The sequence below is a fragment of the Passer domesticus genome, chromosome 3 (genome assembly GCF_036417665.1).
Source record: "Passer domesticus isolate bPasDom1 chromosome 3, bPasDom1.hap1, whole genome shotgun sequence".
Lineage (NCBI taxonomy): Eukaryota > Metazoa > Chordata > Aves > Passeriformes > Passeridae > Passer > Passer domesticus.
In genome coordinates, this window is record NC_087476.1 from 1894528 (window position 1) to 1914976 (window position 20449).

General features: G+C 52.0%; 1 protein-coding gene across 1 annotated transcript; it reads left to right on the forward strand.

Annotated features, from left to right (window-relative positions):
- The first annotated feature begins 1641 nt into the window (after nt 1-1641).
- DRC1 (dynein regulatory complex subunit 1) lies at nt 1642-19207 on the forward strand. The gene is made up of 16 exons (XM_064411517.1): nt 1642-2067; nt 5032-5125; nt 6333-6445; nt 8389-8572; nt 9449-9586; nt 9802-9888; nt 12268-12390; nt 14402-14541; nt 14632-14766; nt 14854-15083; nt 15319-15491; nt 15615-15704; nt 16731-16817; nt 16958-17130; nt 18707-18847; nt 18944-19207. The coding sequence occupies exons 1-16, from the start codon at nt 1682-1684 to the stop codon at nt 19056-19058; spliced, it is 2409 nt and encodes an 802-aa protein (XP_064267587.1). The 5' UTR covers nt 1642-1681; the 3' UTR covers nt 19059-19207.
- The last annotated feature ends 1242 nt before the right edge of the window (nt 19208-20449 follow it).

The window sequence follows — 20449 nt, forward strand, 5'->3', positions numbered from 1 at the left end:
ATCCCCTGGAATAAACCCGCTCCTTGACCCCAGCCCAGCCCCACCGGGGCTGCGAAATTCCCTGGAAAAGGAAATTCCCTGGGATCTCAGAAAGGGAAAACAGCAGGATTCGGGAAAGAAGAGCTCGGGAAGGCCTGGAATTTTTTTTTTTTTCCCATCCCGGGAGCCCCGGCAGGGCCTCGCCCCCCTCCCCCCCATCCCATTCCCAAGCTCCCGCGATTTCCATGGAAACTGCGGATCGGAATTCCATGGCAACCCCCATGGCAACGGGCGCTCCCACATCCCGGAGGAGGAGGAGGAGGAGGAGGGAGAGGCCCGGGAATGCTGAGCCCGGGGAGTTCTGTTCCCTGCCTGCCTTCCACGGAATCCGTGGAATTCCCAAAAAACCCCGGAGCTCTGCGCCAGGGAGGCTGGAGAAGCAAAATCCCAAAATTTGGGAGCGGGTGGGATCCCTGTCCTGGGACACTGCCAGGGATCCAGGGATTCTCTGGGAATTCCAGCCCAGCCGGGAATTCCTTCCCAAGATCCCACCATCCCAAGCTCCCCTTTCCCACTGGAAGCCATTCCCTGCCTCCTGGCCCTCCAGCCCTTGCCCAAATCCCAGCTCTCCTGGAGCCTCTGCAAAAGGCTCCAAGGATTCCCTGGATCCTTCCCTGATCCAGCTGCACATTCCCAGCTCTCCCAGCCTGGCACTGGATCCATCCCCATCCCGATTCCTCCTTGAGTAGGAATTTTGGGATCCAGGAGCTTCACTGGGAATTGGAGACTCCAGGAAGGGTCTCCCTTCCCTTTTCCACCCCCAATTCCATAAAAATCCCTCGGGATGGATCCTGAGTGTCCTGGATCCCAGAATCCCAGAATGGTTTGGGATGGGATCCATGGACCTTCAATCCCATCCCAGGCACACTTCCCAACATCCCATGGTGGTCCAGCCTTTCCTTGGACACTGCCAGGGATCCAGGGATTGTCTGGGAATTCCAGCCCAGCTGGGAATTCCTTCCCAAGACCCCACAATCCCAAGCTCCAGTTTTCCAGGGAATTCCCTCCATTCCCAGCTCTCCCAGCCTGGCACTGGATCCATCCCCATCCCGACTCCTCCTTGAGAAGGAATTTTGGGAATTCCCTGGGAATTGGGGACTCCAGGAAGGGTCTCCCTTCCCTTTTCCATCCCAGAATTCCATAAAAATCCCTCGGGATGGATCCTGAGCATCCTCAACCTCAGAATCCCGGTATGGCTTGGATGGGATCCACGGATTTAAAATCCCATCCCGATCCCGGGGTGCTCCAAACTTTCCTGAGACACTCCCCGGGATTCTCAGGAATTCTCTGGGAATTCCATCCCAGCCCCGTCCCCATCTCCCGGATCCCAGCGGGAAGGAGCGGGAGGAGCTCTCCCGGTGCCGTTTTTCCCGCTGCTTCCCGCGGAAAACGAGCCGGGAAAATTTGGAAAATTTGGGCGGGGGGGTGGGGGGGGGGCATGATGCTCCCGCCGTTGCCAAGCAACGGGAGGAGCCACCGCGCATGCGCAGCAACGTCCCGATGATGACACGCGCGTTGCTCGGCAACGGAGGACGCTCAGTGAAGCACGCATGCGCAACGAGCACAGCGCATCGGTTGTTGCCGGGGTAACCGGCGCCGCGCATGCGCAGTAACGGGCGCGCACCTGCGCCCAGGTGTGCTCATGGAGGCGGAGGAGGGCGGGGCGGGCCCAGGCCCGAGCCTGGAGCTCGCCGAGCTCGAGCCCGAGCCTAAACTCGGTCCTAAACCCCAAATCAAGCCGGATCCCGGTACCGAACCCGGTACCGGTACCGATCCCCGTCCCGGTAAAGATCCCGGTCCCGGTAAAGATCCCGGTACCGATCCCGGTCCCGATCTCGGTGCCGGTAAAGATCCCATTCCCGGTCCCGGTAAAAGTCCCGGTACCGATCCCATTCCCGATCCTGGTACCGGTCCCGGTGCCGATTCCAGTCCCGGTGCCGATCCCGGTGCCGGTGCCGGGTCCGGCGCGGACTGGGAGCGCCAGCAGCGGATCGCCGCCCGCCGGAACCGCATCGATGTCCGGCGCCGGTGAGGAACGGGGACCCGGCCCCATTCCCGGTTTTCCAGAGGCGGGCGGGGGGTGCCGGGGGGTCCCCACCCCAAACTGGGCCCGGGATCAGGAGCCGAACCCAAAGCCGGGGCTCGCAATCGGAACCGGGGCTCGGAACCGGGTCCGGGACTCGGGATCCGCCCCAAACCCATCCCGGGGGCTCAGGATCCGTCCCAAACCCATCCCAGGGCTCAGGGATATTCCCAGAACTCAGAATCGATCCCAAATCCAATCCCAAAAATCAGGATCCACCCCAAACCCATCCCGGGGGCTCAGGGACGTTCCCAGAATTCAGAATCCATCCCAAATCCATTCCTAGAACTCAGGGTCCCTCCCAAATCCAATCCCAGGCTCAGGATCCAATCCCAGGGCTCAGAACCATTCCGAGGGCTCCAAACCCATCCCAAATCCATTCTCAGGGCCCAGGATCCGTCCCAAAGTCTCAGGGTCCAATCTAAACCCCAACCAAATCCCAAAGGCTCAGCATCCATCCCAAACCTGATCCCAGGCTCAGGATCCATCCCAAAGGCTCAGGATCCATCCCAATCCTAATCATAGGCTCAGGATCCATCACAATCCTTATCCTAATCCCAATCCCAGAGTTCAGGATCCATCCCAATCCCAGGCTCAGGATCCATCCAAATTCCAATCCAGGCTCAGGAACCATCCCAATCCCAGTCCCAAAGGCTCAGGATCCATCCCAAACCCAATCTCAGGCTCAGGATCTGTCCCAAACCAAATCCCAATCTCAGGATCCATCTCAAACCCAGTCCCAGAGCTCAGGATCCATCCCAATCCCAATCCAAGCTCAGGATCCATCCCAATCCTTTTCGTAATCCCAATCCCAGGTTCAGGATCCATCCCAAAGGCTCAGGATCCATCTCAATCCCAGAGTTCAGGATCCGTTCTAAACTCAATCCCAGGCTCAGGATCCATCCCAAACCCAATGCCAAGCTGAGGATCCATCCCAAAGGATCAGGATCCATCCAAATCGCAGGCTCAGGATCCATCCCAATCCTTATCCCAATCCCAATCCCAGGCTCAGGACCCCTCCCAATCCCTGCCTCAGAATCCATCCCAAACCAAATTCCAGGATCAGAATCCATCCCAAAGGCTCAGGATCCATCCCAATCCCAATCCCAGAGCTCAGGACCATTCCCAAATCCCATAACATTCCCACAGTGGGGGCTGGGAGGGGACAGGGACCTAGGAGTGTCCCCAGAGTGGCCCCAGGCCGGGGCCTCTCCTCCATCCCAAACATTCCCAAACAAACATTCCCAAACAATTCCCAGGCGGACGCAGGAGCTCAGGGATGCCCCTGGGGGGAGATTCCCAATCCCAGGGATCACCATTCCCAATCCCAGCGGATCCCGAAGTTGAGGACATCCCCGTCCTTTCTCCTGTTCCGGGATGACCCCATTCCCAGGAGAAATCCCCATTCCCATCCCGGATCCATCCTTGGATCCTTTTCCCAAAGGATTTTCCCTGGGATCGAACGGGATCCCATGGATTCCCCGTCCGGATCGGATCCCGCTGTGATGGATCCAGCAGCGGGATCCACTCCTGAGCTGGGGCTGGGTCAGGATCCTGCTTTTCCCACAGTTTTTAGGGAAAATCGGGATGGAAAGCACCATTTTCCCCGCAGCGAGGTGCCTGTGGATCCTATTCCTAATGGGAATTCCGAATCCAGGGAATTTCATTTGCCAGCCCGCCAGGCTCCTCCTTCCCGATCCCAAATCCTTTCCCGATCCCAAGGAACCACCTGGGATTGATCCCTCTGGAATAGCCCGAGAGGGATGGATCCCACCAGGACCATCCCAAATCCTTTTCTGATCCCACCTGGAATAGATCCAGCTGGAATATCCCGAGTGGGAAGGATCCCAATGGGATCATCCCAAATCCTGTCCCAATCCCACCTGGGATTGATCCCAATGGAATATCTTGAGAGGGGAGGAGTGATCCCGCCTGGATCATCCCAAATCCTTTCCCGATCCCACCTCAGATTCATCCTATTGGAAGGATCCCATTGGGATAATCCCAAATCCTTTCCCGATCCCAAGGAACCACCTGGGATTGATCCCACTGGAATATCCCAAAAGGGGAAGGATCCCACTGGGATCATCCCAAATCCTTTCCCAATCCAAGGAACCACCTGGGATTGATCCCTCTGGAATATCCCGAGAGGGAAATGGATCCCACTGGGATCATCCCAAATCCTTTCCCAATCCCACGGAACTGATCCCGCATTCCTGGGCACATTCCCAGCTCCAGAGGGGGAACCCTGGATCCCCTTTTCCCTTGGGAATGCTGTTCCCAGGTTCCTGATTCCCATGTGCCATGCTGGGACTGGATCCCGGCCCTTTCCAAATTTCCAAACATCGGGAAGAGGTTGGGGTGGATATTATATTAATAAATATTATAAATTTATATATAAATACATAAAAATGTATATTAATCAAATCCGTACTAATACTACATAATATAATATAATATAATATAATATAATATAATATAATATAATTAATGTAATATAATATAATTAATATAATATAATATAATATTACATTATATTATATTATATTGTAATATATTATAATATATTATATTATATATTATAGAATATAATATATATTATATATTATAGAATAATTATTATATATTATAATATATAATATTATATATTTTATAATATTATATTATATTATATGTAAATTTAGAAATACATTTATATTAGTTAAATTAAATTTATATTGTTATTATTTAATTTATATTAATATTTATATAATATATATAATATATTATATTTATATATTATATATTAAAATTTATATAAAGATTGAATTTATATTGGTATCTATAATAATAATAATAATAATAATGTTATTATTAATATTATTAAATATTCCCAACTTTTCCCCGTTTTTTCCCTGTTTTCCTCCCAGGGAAGCCCTTGGAGAGAAGGTGGAGCAGGAAGAGGAGGAGGAAGAGGAGGAAGAGAAGAGGAAGAGCCTGAAGCTGGTCGAGGAGACCGAGAGGGTGAGGAAGGATTGGGAATCTCCTCCTGGATCCATCCTTATCCCTGGTTTTGATCTTTTATGGACCAAAAACCATGGGAGAAACGCCAGAGTGGAAATTTGAGCCAGATCCTTGAAATCCAATGGAAATCTCCTCTTGGATCCATCCTCATCCCTGGTTTTGATCTTTTATGGACCAAAAACCGTGAGAGAAACGCCAGAGTGGGAATTTGGGCCAGATCCTTGAAATCCAATGGAAATCTCCTCTTGGATCCATCCTTATCCCTTATTTTCCTCCTTTTTGGGCCAAAAAATGGGAAAGAAACTCCACAGGACTGGGATTGGGGCTAGATCCTTGGGATCCAATGGGAATCTTGTGGATCCACCCTTATCCCTTGTTTTGATCCTTGGTGTCCCTTTGGTGGGACAAAAATCCAGGAAAGAAATTCCCCAGGTCCAGGATTTGGGATCCAATGGGAATCTCCTCTTGGATCCTTTCTTATCCCTGGTTTTCCTCCTTTTTGGACTAAAAACCCAGAGAAACTCCCCAGGACTGGGATTTGGGCTGGATCATCAAGATCCAATGGGAATTTCCTCTTGGATCCCTCCTTATCCCATGTTTTCCTCCTTGATGTTCCCTTCGTGGGACAAAAAATTGGGAGAGAAATTCCCCAGGAGTGGTATTTGGGATCCGATAGGAATCTCCTCTTGGATCCCTTCTTATCCCTTGTTTTCCTCCGTTTTGGGCCAAAAACCGTGAAAGAAACTCCCTGGCACCGGGATTTGAGTGGGATCCTTGGTGCTGGGAATGGTTGGATTCCGCGGGCTTTTCCAACCATAAATGGGGATTCTGGAATTGGATGGGATTTCAGGATGGGATCATGGGATGGGATTATGGAACGGGATTCCAGGATGGGATTATGGGATGGGATCATGGGATGGGATTATGGGATGGGATTCCAGGATGAGATTATGGGATGGGATTATGGGATGGGATCATGGGATGGGATTATGGGATGGGATTCCAGGATGAGATTATGGGATGGGATTATGGGATGGGATGGGATTCAGGGAAGGGATTTAGGGATAGAAAGGGATTTCAGGATCCTTTAGGAACTGGAACTTGACCGGGATCCTTGGAACTGGATTCCCAACCAGCACACGGGAGGGAAGGATCCGAGATCGGCGCATTCCAAGCCGGAATTCCCGGCGTGTCCCTTCCCCGGCAGGCCCTGGCCAAGCTGCTCTTCCACGGGACGCAGCTGCTGACGAATGTCCAGGTGGAATCCGACCTGCGGGAATCGCGGCGGCGGGAAAAGGAGGGGCAGGAGAAGCTGAGGAGGTGAGCGGGGATTTGGGAATGCCGCTGGATTCCGACGGAATATTCCAGCCCGCGATGAGGTCCCAAATCCCACCTGGCCCAGGTGGTTTGAGGGAGTTTTCCAGAGGTTTTCAGGAGGGATGGAGATGGATTTGGGAATGGGCTGGAGGGATGGGAGACAAGGAATGGCTTCCCAGTGGGAAAGGGGAGCTTGGGATTGCGGGAGGGTGGCAGGAATTCCCAGCTGGGCTGGAATTCCCAGAGAATCCCTGGATCCCTGGCAGTGTCCAAGGAAAGGTTGGATGGGGCTTGGAGCACCCTGGGATTGTGGGGTAGGAATGGGATGGGATTGAAGGTCCATGGATCCCATCCCAAATCATTCTGGGATTCTGGGATCAAGGACACTTAGGATCCATCCCGAGGGATTTTTATGGAATTTGGGGATGGAAAAGGGAAGTGAGACCCTTCCTGGAGTCCCCAATTCCCAGGATCTCAAAATTCCTTCTCAAGGAGGAGTCGGGATGGGGCTGGATCCAGTGCCAGGCTGGGAGAGCTGGGAATGTTCACTGGGATCAGGGAAGGATCCAGGGAATCCTTGGAGCCTTTTCCAGAGGCTGCAGGAGAGCTGGGATTTGGGCAAGGGCTGGAGGGCCAGGAGGCAGGGAATGGCTTCCAGTGGGAAAGGGGAGCTTGGGATGGTGGGATCTTGGGAAGGAATTCCCAGAGAATCCCTGGGAGTATCCAAGGAAAGGCTGGATCACCCTGGGATGGTGGGATGGGATTGAAGGTCCACAAATCCCATCCAAACCATCTTGGAATTCCCGCTTGGAATTCCTCAGCACATTCCCGGGAAGGCCCTGCCCATCCTGCTCTGGCAGTGGAATTTTTCCTACCAGGATTTTCCAAAGGTTTTTCCAGCCTCTGGCATTCCCTGATCCCCCCACCAGGAGCATTCCTGGCTGGTCCTATCCTGCTTTTCCATCAGCCCCATTCCCAGAAATTCCAGGAAACACCAAACCCGTGCTCGCGGGATTTTGGGAAGGGATTGATGGAAGGGATTTAGGGAAGGAAAGGGATTCAGGGAATGGGTTTAGGGAAGGGATTTAGGGAATGGATTCCTGGAAGGGATTTAGGGAAGGGATTCATGGAGGGAATTTAGGGAAGGGATTTAGGAAAGAGATTCAGGGAAATGATTTAGGGAAGGAAAGGGATTTTAGGAAAGATATTTAGAGAAGGGATTTAGGGAAGGAAAGAGATTTAGGGAAGGGATTCAGGGAATGATTTAGGGAAGGGATTTAGGGAAAGGATTTAGAGAAGGGATTCAGGGAAAGGATTTAGGGAAGGAAAGGGATTCAGGGAAGGGATTTAAGGAAGGAATTCAGGGAATGGATTTAGGGAATGAATTCATGGATGGGATTTAGGACAGGGATTTAGGAAAGGGGTTTAGGAAAGGAATTTAGGGAAGGAAAGGGATTCAGGAAAGGGATTTAGAGAATGGAATTAGGGAAGGAATTTAGGGAAGGGATTAATGGAAGGGATTTAGGGAAGGGATTTAGGGAAGGAAAGGGATTTACGGAAGGGATTTAGGGATTTAGGGAAGGAAATGGATTCATGGAAGGGACTCATGGAAGGGATGTAGGAAGGGATTCAGGGAAGGAAAGGAATTCAGGGAAGGAAAGGGATTTAGGGTAGGAAAGGGATTTTATGGAAGGAAAGGGATTTTATGGAAGGGATTTAGGGATTTAGGGAAGGGATTTGGGGAAGGAAAGGGATTCATGGAAGGGATTTAGAAAAGGGATTCAGGAAAGACATTTAGGGAAGGAAAGGGATTTAGGAAACAGATTTAGGGAAGGGATTTAGGGAAGGAAAGTAATTCAGGGAAGAGTTTTAGGGAATGGGAAGAACCCCAGGTCTGGAGCAACTCCAGCCCCATCCCAGCTCCCTGCTTCCCCGTCTTCCCGCAGGCTGGAAAAGCTGGAGGCAGAAGCCAGGCACGGCACGGAAAAGTTGGAGGAGATCAACTCCAAGTGGGCCCTGGTGGGGGACGTGAGGATCCCGCAGGAATTGTGGGAGCTGCTGGAGCAGCAGCGGGAGCAGTGCGAGGAGCTCCTGGCCGGGAAGAACCGGCTCATCCGAGAGCTCCAGGAGGTATTTGGGAATTCTCGGAGCTGCTCCCAGGACTGGGAGAGCTGGGAATGATCCAGGGAATCCTTTGAGCCACTTCCTGATCCCAAAGGGGTTCCAAGAGAGCTGGAATTTGGGAAAGGGCTGGAGGACCAGGAGGCAGGGAATGGCTTCCAGTGGGAAAGGGGAGCTTGGGATGGTGGGATCTTGGGAAGGAATTCCTGGCTGGGCTGGAATTCCCAGAGAATCCCTGGGAGTGTCCAAGGAAAGGTTGGAGCACCCTGGGATCGTGGGAAGTGTCCCTGGGATGGGATTGAAGGTGCATGGAGCATGGATCCCACCCAAACCATTCTGGGATTCTGGGATCAAGGACACTCAGGATCCATCCTGAGGGATTTTTATGGGATTCAGGGATGGAAAAAGGGAAGGGAGACCCTTCCTGGAGTCCCCAATTCCCAGTGAAGCCCCTGGATCCCGAAATTCCTTCTCAAGGAGTAATCGGGATGGGGCTGGATCCAGTGCCAGGCTGGGAGAGCTGGGAATGTGCAGCTGGATCAGGGAAGGATCCAGGGAATGCTTGGAGCCTTTTGCAGAGGCTCCAGGAGAGCTGGGATTTGGGCAAGGGCTGGAGGGGCAGGAGGCAGGGAATGGCTTCCAGTGGAAACGGGAGCTTGGGATTGTGGGGTCTTGGGAAGGAATTCCCGGCTGGGCTGGAATTCCCAGAGAATCCCTGGGAGTATCCAAGGAAAGGCTGGAGCACCTTGGGATTGTTGGGTTGGAATTGGATGATCCTTAAAGTCCCTTCTCACCCAGTCCACAATAATTCCGTGTCCTGCCCTTTCCCTGAGGATTCCCGCTGGATTCCTGCTGATTCCGGCCTCCCTTCCCTGGTTTTTCCAGGAGCTGAAGGCCAGGGATGAGCAGTACGAGCAGGCCCTGAAGGAGCAGGCGGATGCGATCCGGGTGCTCCTGGAAAGGATGGAAGAACAAACCAGGAATATGCTCAAAGCCTACCGGCACCACCTCCGGCAGATCGAGGTACCCAAATCCCGGGAAAAGCGGGAAAAACGCTTTGCTTCTCCGTATATTTTGGGAAAAAATCCCTCGGATTTGATGATGAAATCTGGGAGGGTGAGGCCGGAATCCGGAGCTCTGAGGGATTGGGAATGATTTTGGGAGCGATCCCGAAGTGTTGCTGCCCAGCTGTTGCCATTTCCTGAGATCCTGGTGTGGAATTCCCGTTTTTTCCGCAGAAAATGTTCGAGGAGGAGCGTCAGGAAATGCTGGTCAGCAACCGGAAGAGGTGGAATGAGGCCATCCAGGCCCACAACGAGCAGGAGGTGAATCCCGTGGGAGATTTGGGATCATGGGAATCGCTGAGGGTGGAAAAGTCCTCTGGGATCACTGAACCCAACCATTCCCAGTGCTGATCCAGGCCCCAAAAGGGCCAAATCCACATGGATTTCAATCCCACCGGGAATGGGGACTCCACCCTGCCCTGGGCAGCTCTTCCAGGGCTGGAAAACCCTTTCCAGGTGGGAATTGTTCCCAATATCCAGCTAAACCTCCCCTGGCACTTCCCCTCTTATCCTGTGGGAGTGGAGGCTGATCCCACCTGGCTCCAGGCTTTCTGGGAATTCCAGAGTGGGAAAGTTCCCTCTGGAGCCTCCTTTTCTCCAGACATTTTTTCCCAGCTCCCTCAGCTGCTCCCGGTGCTCCAGCCCCATTCCCAATGAATTCCCTTCCCTGGACACGCTCCAGGTCCTGCTTGGAATGCCGGGATCAGCTCTGCCCTGGAAGGCAGCGTGGAGGAGCTGGGTTTTTTGGGATTGGGATTGGGGTGGGAACAGGCTGGGATCGGGATGGAGGAGGTTGGATGGGATTGGAGGACGTTGGATGGGGTTGGATGACGTTGGATGGGATTGGATGAGTTTGGATGGGGTTGGAGGACGTTGGATGGGGTTGGAGGACGTTGGATGGGTTGGAGGATGTTGGATGAGGCTGGACAGGGTTGGATGAGGTTGGAGGATGTTGGATTAGGTTGGATGGGATTGGATGAGGTTGGATGAGGTTGGAGGATGTTGGATGGGGTTGGAGGATGTTGGATGGGATTGGATGACTTTGGATGGGGTTGGATGGGATTGGATGAGGTTGGATGGGGTTGAAGGATGTTGGATTAGGTTGGATGGGATTGGAGGAGGTTGGATGAGGTTGGAGGAGGTTGGATGGGGTTGGATTAGGTTGGATGGGATTGGATGAGGTTGGATGAAGTTGGGTGAGGTGGAATGAGGTTGGAGGATGTTGGATGAGGCTGGAGAACATTGGATGAGGTGGGATGACATGGGATAAGGTTGGATGAGGTTGGAGGAGATTAGAGGAGGTGGGAGGAGGTTGGATGGGGTGGGATGAGGTGGAGTAAGGTGGGATGAGAATGTATTGGGATGGGTGGGTTTGGATGATATTGGATGAGGCTGGATGGAGTTAGAGGAGATTGGTTGAGATGGGAGGAGTAGGAGGAGGTTGGATGAGCCCGTATGACCTGGAATGAGGTTGGATGAGAGTGGATGAGATTGGATGATGAGGTTGGATGAGGTGGGGTGGGGTTGGATGAGGCTGGATGAGATGAGATTGGATGAGAATGGATTGGGATGGATGAGGTTGGAGGAGGTAGGAGGAGGCAGAAGGAGATTGGAGGAGGTTGGATAAGGTTGGATGGGCTTGGATGGGGTTGGACGAAGTTGGATGACATAGGGTAAGATGGGAGGAGGTGGGATGAGAATGGATTGGGATGGATGGGCTTGGATGAGATTGAATGGGGCTGGATGAGATTGAATGGTGTTGGATGAGGTTGGATGAAGTGGGATCAGGTGGGATGAGGTTTGAGGAGGTTGGATGAAGTGGGATAAGGTGGGATGGGGTTGGATGGGGTGGGATGGGATTGGATGAGGTAGGATGGGGTTGGATGAAGTGGGATAAGGTGGGATGGGGTTGGATGAGCTGGGATGGGATTGTATGAGCCTGGATCAGATGAGGTTGGATGAGAATGGCTTTGGATGGATGGGGTTGGATGAGGTTTGAGGAGGTTGGGTGAGGTTGGATGAAGCTGGATGAGGTGGGATGGGATTGGATGAGGTGGGATGAGGTGTGATGGGGTTGGAAGAGGAGGGATGAGGTGGGATGAAGTTGGATGACGTGGGATAAGGTGGGAGGAGGTGGGATGAGAATGGATTGTGGTGGATGGGGTTAGATGAGATTGGATGAGGTTGGATGAGACTGGATGGGGTTGCATGAGGTGGGATGAGGTTGGAGGAGGTTAGATAAGGTTGGATGGGCTTGGATGGGTTTGGATGAGGTTGGATGAGGTTGGAAGAGGTTGGAGGAGGTTGGGGGATGTTGGATGAGGTGGGATGAGGTTGGATGAGATTTGAGGAGATTGGATGATGAGGTTGGATGAGGTGGGAAAGGGTTGGGTGAGGCTGGATGAGATGAGATTGGATGAGAATGGATTGGGATGGATAGGGTTGGATGAGGTTTGAGGAGTTTGGAAGAGTTTGGAGGAGGATGGATGAAGTGGGAGGAGGTTGGAGAGTGTTGGATGAGGTTGGATGACATTGTATGAGGTGGGATGACATGGGATAAGGTTGGATGAGGTGGGATGAGGTTGGATGGGGTGGGATGAGGTTGGATGAGGTGGGATGAGGTTCTCCTTGTTCCCACAGCTGGAATTCCTGCGGAAGCAGATGGACAAGGCGCGGGATTTCGAGCAGCAGCTGAACGAGCTGCAGGATGAGAGCCTGGAAACCTACAGCAGCATGAAATTCCAGCTGGAACAGGACGTGCAGGTACTGGGAAAGGCCCTGGATCACGGAATCACCTCTGGGAATCCTGGAATGGTTTCGGTGGGAAGGGACCTCAAATCCATTCCCATTCCAACCCCAACACCTCCACGATCCCAAGGTGATCCAACCTGGCCTTGGACAGTGCCAGGGATCCAGGGATTTTCTGGGAATTCCAGGCTATCCAAGAATTCCTTCCCAAGATGCTACAATCCCAAGCTCCGCTTTCCCACTGGAAGCCATTCCCTGCCTCCTAGCCCTCCAGCCCTTGCCCAAATCCCAGCTCTCCTGCAGCCTCTGGAAAAGGCTCCAAGGATTCCCTGGATCCTTCCCTGATCCAGCTGCACATTCCCAGCTCTGCTGGAGCCTCTGGAAAAGGCTCCAATCATTCCCTGGATCCTTCCCTGATCCCAGTGAACATTCCCAGCTCTCCCAGACTGGCACTGGATCCATCCCAACTCATCCCTGAGAAGGAATTTTGGGATCCAGGGGCTTCCCTGGGAATTGGAGACTCCAGGAATGGGCTCCCTTCCTTTTCCATTCCTAAATTCTGTAAAAATCCCTCAGGATGGATCCTGAGTGTCCTTGATCCCAGAATCCTGGAATGGTTTGGGATGGGATCCAGGGACCTTCAATCCCATCCCAGGGACACTTCCCACGATCCCAGGATGATCCAAATCCACCCTTGGACACTGCCAGGGATCCAGGGATTCTCTGGGAATTCCAGCCCAGCCGGGAATTCCTTCCCAAGATCCCACCATCCCAAGCTCCCCTTTCCCACTGGAAGCCATTCCCTGCCTCCTGGCCCTCCAGCCCTTGCCCAAATTCCAGCTCTCTCTGGAAATTCCCTCTGCAAAAGGCTCCAAGGATTCCCTGGATCCTTCCCTGATCCTGCTGCACATTCCCAGCTCTCCCAGCCCTGGAGCAGCTCCTCGGCATTCCCTGGCCTGGCTCCAGCATCTCCTCGCCCTCAGCTCCCGATAACTTGGAAGTGTGGGATGTTCCCAGGTGTTTTGGGATGGAAACAGCTCCGTGCCGGAGCTCAGCATTCCCAGATAATGCCGTGGGGCCGTTGGAAAGACGGGAAAAAACGTTGGAAAAACGACCTTGAGCTGTGGCTGGGGGAGGCTCCGGAGATAATTTTCCCTCCTTGTGTTCCAAGGCCTTTTCCTGGTTTGGGAGCAGCCTTGGGAACAGGGAAAATAACAGAGAAATCCCTCAGGCTGTTCCAGGGGAAGTTTTACGCAGGGTATTAGGAATATTTTCTTCCTCAAATAGGTGTAAAATATCCAATTATTAATCCCTAAAAACGCAGAATTGCCTAAGGAGGAGGAGCGGGAATTCTCTGTGCACACTGCAAGTGGAAAAAAAAAACCTGGACGCAAAAATTGAAGCTGGGACTGGGATTTAGGGAGGGAATTCCAAGCTGGGAGAGTGTGGGATTGGGAAGAACTTCCCTGATGGTTGTTTAGGGTTTGCCTTTGGATGTGGGATTTTTGGGAATTAACCCCTGGATCATGGCTTTCCTCTGGACAGGGAAAAAACTCTTGGCCCTGCTGGGATTTAATTCCAGCTTTTTTTTTTATTCCTGGGGAATCCAAACCTTTCTGGGAGTTTCCCTGGGTTTTGCCTGAGTCTTGTCTTTGTGGGTTTTTTCACATGGAATTCCACACAATTTCCATGGAATTCTTTGTGAATTTTTTTTTCCCCCATGGAATTCCATGCAATTTCCATGGAATTATTTGTGGTTTTGTTTTTTGGGGTTTTTTTCCCATGGAATTCCACGCAATTTCCGTTTAATTCTTTGTAGTTTTGGGGTTTTTTTTGTTTTTTTCCCATGGAATTCCACGCAATTTCCATGGAATTCTTTGTGGGGTTTTTTTTTTTCCCCATGGAATTCCGTGCAATTTCCATTGAATTCTTTATGGGTTTTCCCCCCCCCCCCCCCATGGAATTCCATGGAATTTCCATGGAATTCTTTGTGATTTTCTTTTTTTCTTCCCACATGGAATCCCAGCACCTGGAGAGGAAGCTCCGGCAGATGAAGGGGATTTACCACCTGAACCAGGTGAAGCTGGAATACAACCTGGACGTGCTCCGGCAGCTGGATGTGGAAAATTCCACCCTCCGATCCCTGCAGAAAAGGAAAATCAACCAGTAAATTCCATCCCAAGAAACCCCCTCGCATTCCAAAGCTTTTCCCACGTCTGGAGCATTCCCAAACCCGCCCTCTTCGTCCCTTCCCAGATTCCGGACATCCCTGGAACTGCTGCAGGCCAAAATGGCCCAGCAGGAGCTGAAATTCCAAGAGGAAAAGCAGAGCCTGGAGTCGGAGCTGGAGCGGGTCACGGGGCAGTACCAGGAGACGCGGAACCGCATGAGGTGGGAAGCGCTTGGAATTCCACCCCAACTGGGGAGCCTCGGGAACACCGCAGCGGTATCCGATCCCTTTGGGATCCTTTCCCGCAGGCAGCTGATGCGCAGCAGCGCCGAGAAATTCCGTCAGGTTTGGATCGTGAACGAGGAAGAGGCCAAAGCGTTGATCCGGGAAGCGCTGGACGCCGATCGGATCATCCACGTCCAACAGCTGGGAATGCCGTGGGAAGAGCCTCACTTCTGGTTCATGGATAACGTGGGGCCCCTGGGACGCTCCCAGGAAAAGGGGGATGCCATGCAGCTGGCCACGAAGCTTCTGGAAGGTGGGATCCGTAAAATTCCTTGGGAATCTTGCTCCCGTGTCCCGCTGATCCTTGGAGTTTCCAGATGGGATTTTCCGGGAGGCGCCAACCCTGAGCTGGCTCATTCCGAGGGATATTCCCACTGGGTTTTGGTTTTTTTCCCAATTCCAAGAAGCAGCTGTCATCCCAGGAGCTTTGTTTTCCAGGGATTCCCACATTTTGGGATCTCGCTCCCACTTCCCTCTCTGATTTTCAGGGATGAAGTCTGGAAAACCGGAGCAGGAAGGGAGGAGGAGTAAGAAGAAAGGATCCCGGAGCGCAGAGGGAGGGAAAGAAAACCAGGAAAGGATCGAGGAAAGAATCACATCCCGGCCAGGCATTCCCAGGAAAACCCTCCGGAAAATCCTGGAGGTCGTGAGCGAGGAGTCGGTGAGCGGTGCTGGAGCTCGGGATCCGGGAGCAGCCCGAGATCCAGGGGATTTTTTTGGTGGATCCCTTTGGAATGAGGGCTGGGAACGCTCACCGTGTCTCTTTCCCGGCCTTTTTCCCAAGGAATTCCTGCTGGAAAACAAACTCCTAAAGCCGCTGCGGGAGGTGGTGGGACCCAGGAATGACGTCCAGCATATCCGATCCATCTTCGAGGTGAGCTGGGATGGGATCTCCCGGGATTGGGCTTGGAATGCTCAGCACCAGGAGGATGTGGAGCTGGGAATGCTCACCTGGATCAGGGAAGGATCCAGGGAATCCCTCAAGGGGCTCCAGGAGAGCTGGAATTTGGGCAAGGGCTGGAGGGCCAGGAGGCAGGGAATGGCTTCCAGTGGGAAAGGGGAGCTTGGGATTGTGGGATCTTGGGAAGGAATTCCCGGCTGGGCTGGAATTCCCAGAGAATCCCTGGCAGTGTCCAAGGAAAGGCTGGATGGGCTTGGAACAGCCTGGGGTAGTGGGAGGTGTTGGGGATTCTGGGATCAAGGACACTCAGGATCCATCCCCAGGGATTTTTATGGAATTCGGGGATGGAAAAGGGAAGGGAGACCCTTCCTGGAGTCCCCAGTTCCCAGTGAAGCCCCTCAATCCCAAAATTCCTTCTCAAGGAGGAGTCGGGATGGGGCTGGATCCAGTGCCAGGCTGGGAGAGCTGGGAATGTGCAGCTGGATCAGGGAAGGATCCAGGGAATGCTTGGAGCCTTTTGCAGAGGCTCCAGGAGAGCTGGGATTTGGGCAAGGGCTGGAGGGCCAGGAGGCAGGGAATGGCTTCCAGTGGGAAAGGGGAGCTTGGGATGGTGGGATCTTGGGAAGGAATTCCCGGCTGGGCTGGAATTCCCAGAGAAGCCGTGGTTGCTCCTGGACCCCTGGGAATGTCCAAGGTTTGGGATCATAGAAGTGCTCACTCATGGAATGCGATGAGCTGTGAGATCCCTTCCCACCCGAAACATTCCAAGATTCCCAGATTCCCAGCTCCAGCCCATCCCGATGATTTAAACACCTCCATGGCTCCTCCAGCCTGTTCCCACACTTTCCCATCCACGGATATTCCTGGCTATCCCACATCAACCTCTTCCCACCATTCCTTCCTCAGCTGGCGTTTGCTGGAATTCCGGCATTCCCTCTGCTCCTGGAAAATTCCCGTCCCTTCCCCTGCCCATCCCTGACGGAATTCCCGCTTTTCCAGGCCCTCCGGATCGAGGACGAGGATGAACTGCGCGACCTCGTGGATTTCTTCCTGGACTACGAATCCCACCACGCGCCCAAGATCCAGGTGGGATCACCACGGGAGAGCCCAGCAGATCCCAGGATTCCAGCAGATTCCCCAGCAGATCCCAGCTTCCCAAGAATTCCAGGAAGAAGGATGGGTGTGTTCATTCCAAAAAATTCCACACCCGGCTTTTCTCCCTCCAGGTCAGCCAGGTAGAAGGTCCCGCGGATCCGGCTGAGGAGCGAGGGAAGAGCGGATCCCATTCCCAGCAGGATCAGCGCCAGTCCCCCGGGACCGCCCCTCACATCCCGTCCATCCAAGTGGACCATGTCCTGAAAATCCTGAGGGAATTCCTGCAGGAATTTGTCAAGCTCAGGTGGGAATAGGGACGGCACCCGGATTGGAGCCAAACTGGGATCCAGGGAATGTCCTGGGATTTCCTGGGTTGTTCTGCTTGGAGAAAGAGATTCCCAACCTTCCCTAAGGGATCAGGAGATTCCCAAGGCTGGGAGTAACCAGGCAGGAGATGATCCAGGATTTGGGAAGGGAGGGAAAGGCAGAGTTTGTTCTTCTTCCTAAAAATTTGTTCTCCACCCCAAGGGTTTTTTCCTATTCCCAAGTACTTGCTCTCCATCCCAAGGATTTGGTCTCTGTCGCAAGGACTTTTTCTCCATCCCAAAGATTTATTCTCTATCCCAAGAATTTGTTCTCCATGCCAAAAATTTGTTCTCCATCCCAGGAATTTTTTGTCCATCCCAAGGATTTTCTGTCCATCCCAAAGTTTTTTTTCTCCATTCCAAGGTTTTTTTCCTCCATTCCAAGTTTTTTTTCTCTATCCCTAAGATTTGTTCTCCATCCCAGGAATTTGTTGTCCATTCCAAGAGTTTCTTCTCCATCCCAAAGATTTGCTCTCCATCCCAAGGATTTGTTCTGCACACCAAGGATTTGTTGTCCATTCCAAGAGGTTTTTTTCCATGTCAAAATTTTGTTCTCTATCCCAAAGACTTGCTCTTCATCCCAAAGATTTTTTCTCCATCCCAGGAACTTGTTGTCCATTCCAAGAGTTTTCTCTCCATCCCAAATATTTGCTCTCCATCCCAAAGTTTTCTTTTCCTTCCCAAGGTTATGTTTCCCAGTTCTGAATTCCCAATTGCCATGGATTTGTTCCATGCCAAAGACTTGTTCTTCATCCCAAAAATTTTTTCTCTATCCCAAGGATTTGTTTTCCATCCCAAGGCTTTTTTTCTCTATCCCTAAGATTTGTTCTCCATCCCAGGAATTTGTTGTCCATTCCAAGAGTTTCTATTCCACGCCAAAAATGTCTTCTCCATCCTAAAGTTTTATTTTCCTTCCCAAGGATTTGTTCTCCATCCCAAAAATTTGTTCTCTATTCCCAAGTTGTTTTTTTTTTCTCTATCCCTAAGATTTGCTCTCCTTCCCAAGGATTTGTTTCCCAATTTTGAATTCCCAATCGCCACAGATTTTTTCTCTATCCCAAAGACTTGTTCTTCATCCCAAAGATTTGTTCTCTCTCCCAAGGGTTTTTCCTCTATCCCAAGGATTTGTCCTCCATCCCAAAGTTTTGTTTTCCTTCCCAAGGATTTGTCCTCCATCCCAACGGTTTGTTCTCCATCCCAAGGATTTGTTCTCCATCCCAAAGATTTGTTCTCCTTCCCAAGGATTTTTTTCCCAATTTTGAATTCCCAGTTGCCATGGATTTGTTCTCCATCCCAAAGGTTTGTTCTCCTTCCCAAGGATTTTTTTCCCAATTTTGAATTCCCAGTTGCCATGGATTTGCTCTCCATCCCAAAGATTTGTTCTCCATCCCAAGGATTTGCTCTCCATCCCAAAGATTTGTTCACTATTCCTAAGGATTCATTCTCCATCCCAAGGGTTTCTTCTCCATCCCAATCTTCCCATCTCCATCCCAAAGCTTCGTTTTCCACCCGCAGGGACGAAGGACCCCCCAGGGAAATCCAGGACCTCCGGGACAATTCCAAGGACGGGGAATACTGGGAAGCCCTGACCCACGTCATTCCCGAGCGGAAACTCAAACTTTGGGACGCGCTTGGAGCCGCACTCTTGGAATATCAGTGAGTGCCTGGGGGGGTGGCAGGACTGGGACAATTCCAGGGATTTTCCATGCATTCCCATGGATTTTCCACGTTATCCCGGTGTCCCTTTCCCAGCAAAGTGCTGACCCGGAGATCCGAGCTCTTTTCCGAGGCCACCACCCTGCAGCGGCAGAACTCGGAGCTGGGAATGCTGCTGGAGGAATATTTGGGATCCACGCAAGGCCAGTGAGCTCAGCCTTCCCATTCCCGGGGATATTCCGGGCACAGATCCCACCGGGATCGAGCTAAAGCCGGGAATCGCCGGTGCCGGGTGCGGATTTCCCTGGATCTGAGCCAGGAATTCCTGGCAGGGGTTAATAAATCATTCCCAAACCTGGATCTGTCTGTGGAGCAGCTCGGGAATGGGAGTACATCCACGTGTCCCTTAATATCCAGGGAATTCTTGGAATTGTGGGAAGTGCCACAAAACCATGGGATCTGTGGCCTGGAATTCCAGGATGGAAGCTTAAATCCCATCCCATTCCAAGCCCGACACCTTCCAATATCCAGGGAATTCCTGGAATTTTGGGAAGTGCCACAAAGCTGTGGGATCTGAGACGTGGAATCCTCGAATTCCAGGATGGAAGCTTAAATCCCATCCCATTCCAAGCCCGACACCTTCTAATATCCAGGGAATTCCTGGAATTGTGGGAAGTGCCACAAAACCATGGGATCTGGGGCATGGAATTGCGAAATTCCAGGATGGAAGCTTAAATCCCATCCCAAATCCAAGCCTGACATCTTCCACAATCCAGGGAATTCCTGGAATTGTGGGAAGTGCCACAAAACTGTCAGATCTGAGGTGTGGAATCATCAAATTCCAGGATGGAAGCGTAAATCCCATCCCATTCCAACCCCGACACCTTCCAATACCCAGGGAATTCCTGGATCCAGAAAATTCTTGGAATTGTGGAAAGTGCCACAAAACTGTGGGATCTGAGGCGTGGAATTCTGGGATGGAAGCTTAAATCCCATCCCAAATCCAAGCCTGACACCTTCCACAATCCAGGGAATTCCTAGAATTTTGGGAAGTGCCACAAAACTGTGGGATCTGGGGCACGGAATCATCCAATTCTGGGAATTCCACAATCCCAGGATGCTCCAACCTTTCCTTGGGCACTTCCATCTGGGAATTCTCTAGGAATTCCAGCCCAGCCCCTCCCCGAAAAGAATTCCTTCCCAAAAATCCCAAATATCCCTGACAGCTCCAAGGATCCCCAAGTCCTGAGAACTCCATGGAATGCCCAAGGCTGGAATTCTGCCTGGTGGGGAAAAGGACCTGGAAAGAATTCCAGCCTGGAAAGGGTCTCCAGTCCCTATTCCTGGCGGGATTTCAAATCCCTGTGGATTTGGGGGGCGACAGGAATCCTGGAATTCGCTGACTCCTGTGGGTTTTCCACCCTAAATAATTCCATGATCCCAAAAACCCACCCCAGTCACCTTTCCCTGTCCCTAATTCCCACAAATTCCAGGCTGGGATGGCTCCAGGGGCCGGGATTTTTCCAGCAGGGATTTTTCCAGCAGGGATTTTTCCCGTCCCTGCCAACCTCCACCCCCCTCTTCCCACCAGCCAAATCTCGT

What these genes read in the sequence shown, in the direction of transcription:
- DRC1 (XM_064411517.1), top strand. Translation starts at nt 1,682, where the DNA reads ATGGAGGCGGAGGAGGGCGGGGCGGGCCCAGGCCCGAGCCTGGAGCTC. An exon ending in AGGCCCACAACGAGCAGGAG is followed by an intron (nt 9,889 to 12,267) that starts GTGAATCCCGTG and finishes TTGTTCCCACAG; the next exon opens with CTGGAATTCCTGCGGAAGCA. An exon ending in CAGGAATTTGTCAAGCTCAG is followed by an intron (nt 17,131 to 18,706) that starts GTGGGAATAGGG and finishes TTCCACCCGCAG; the next exon opens with GGACGAAGGACCCCCCAGGG.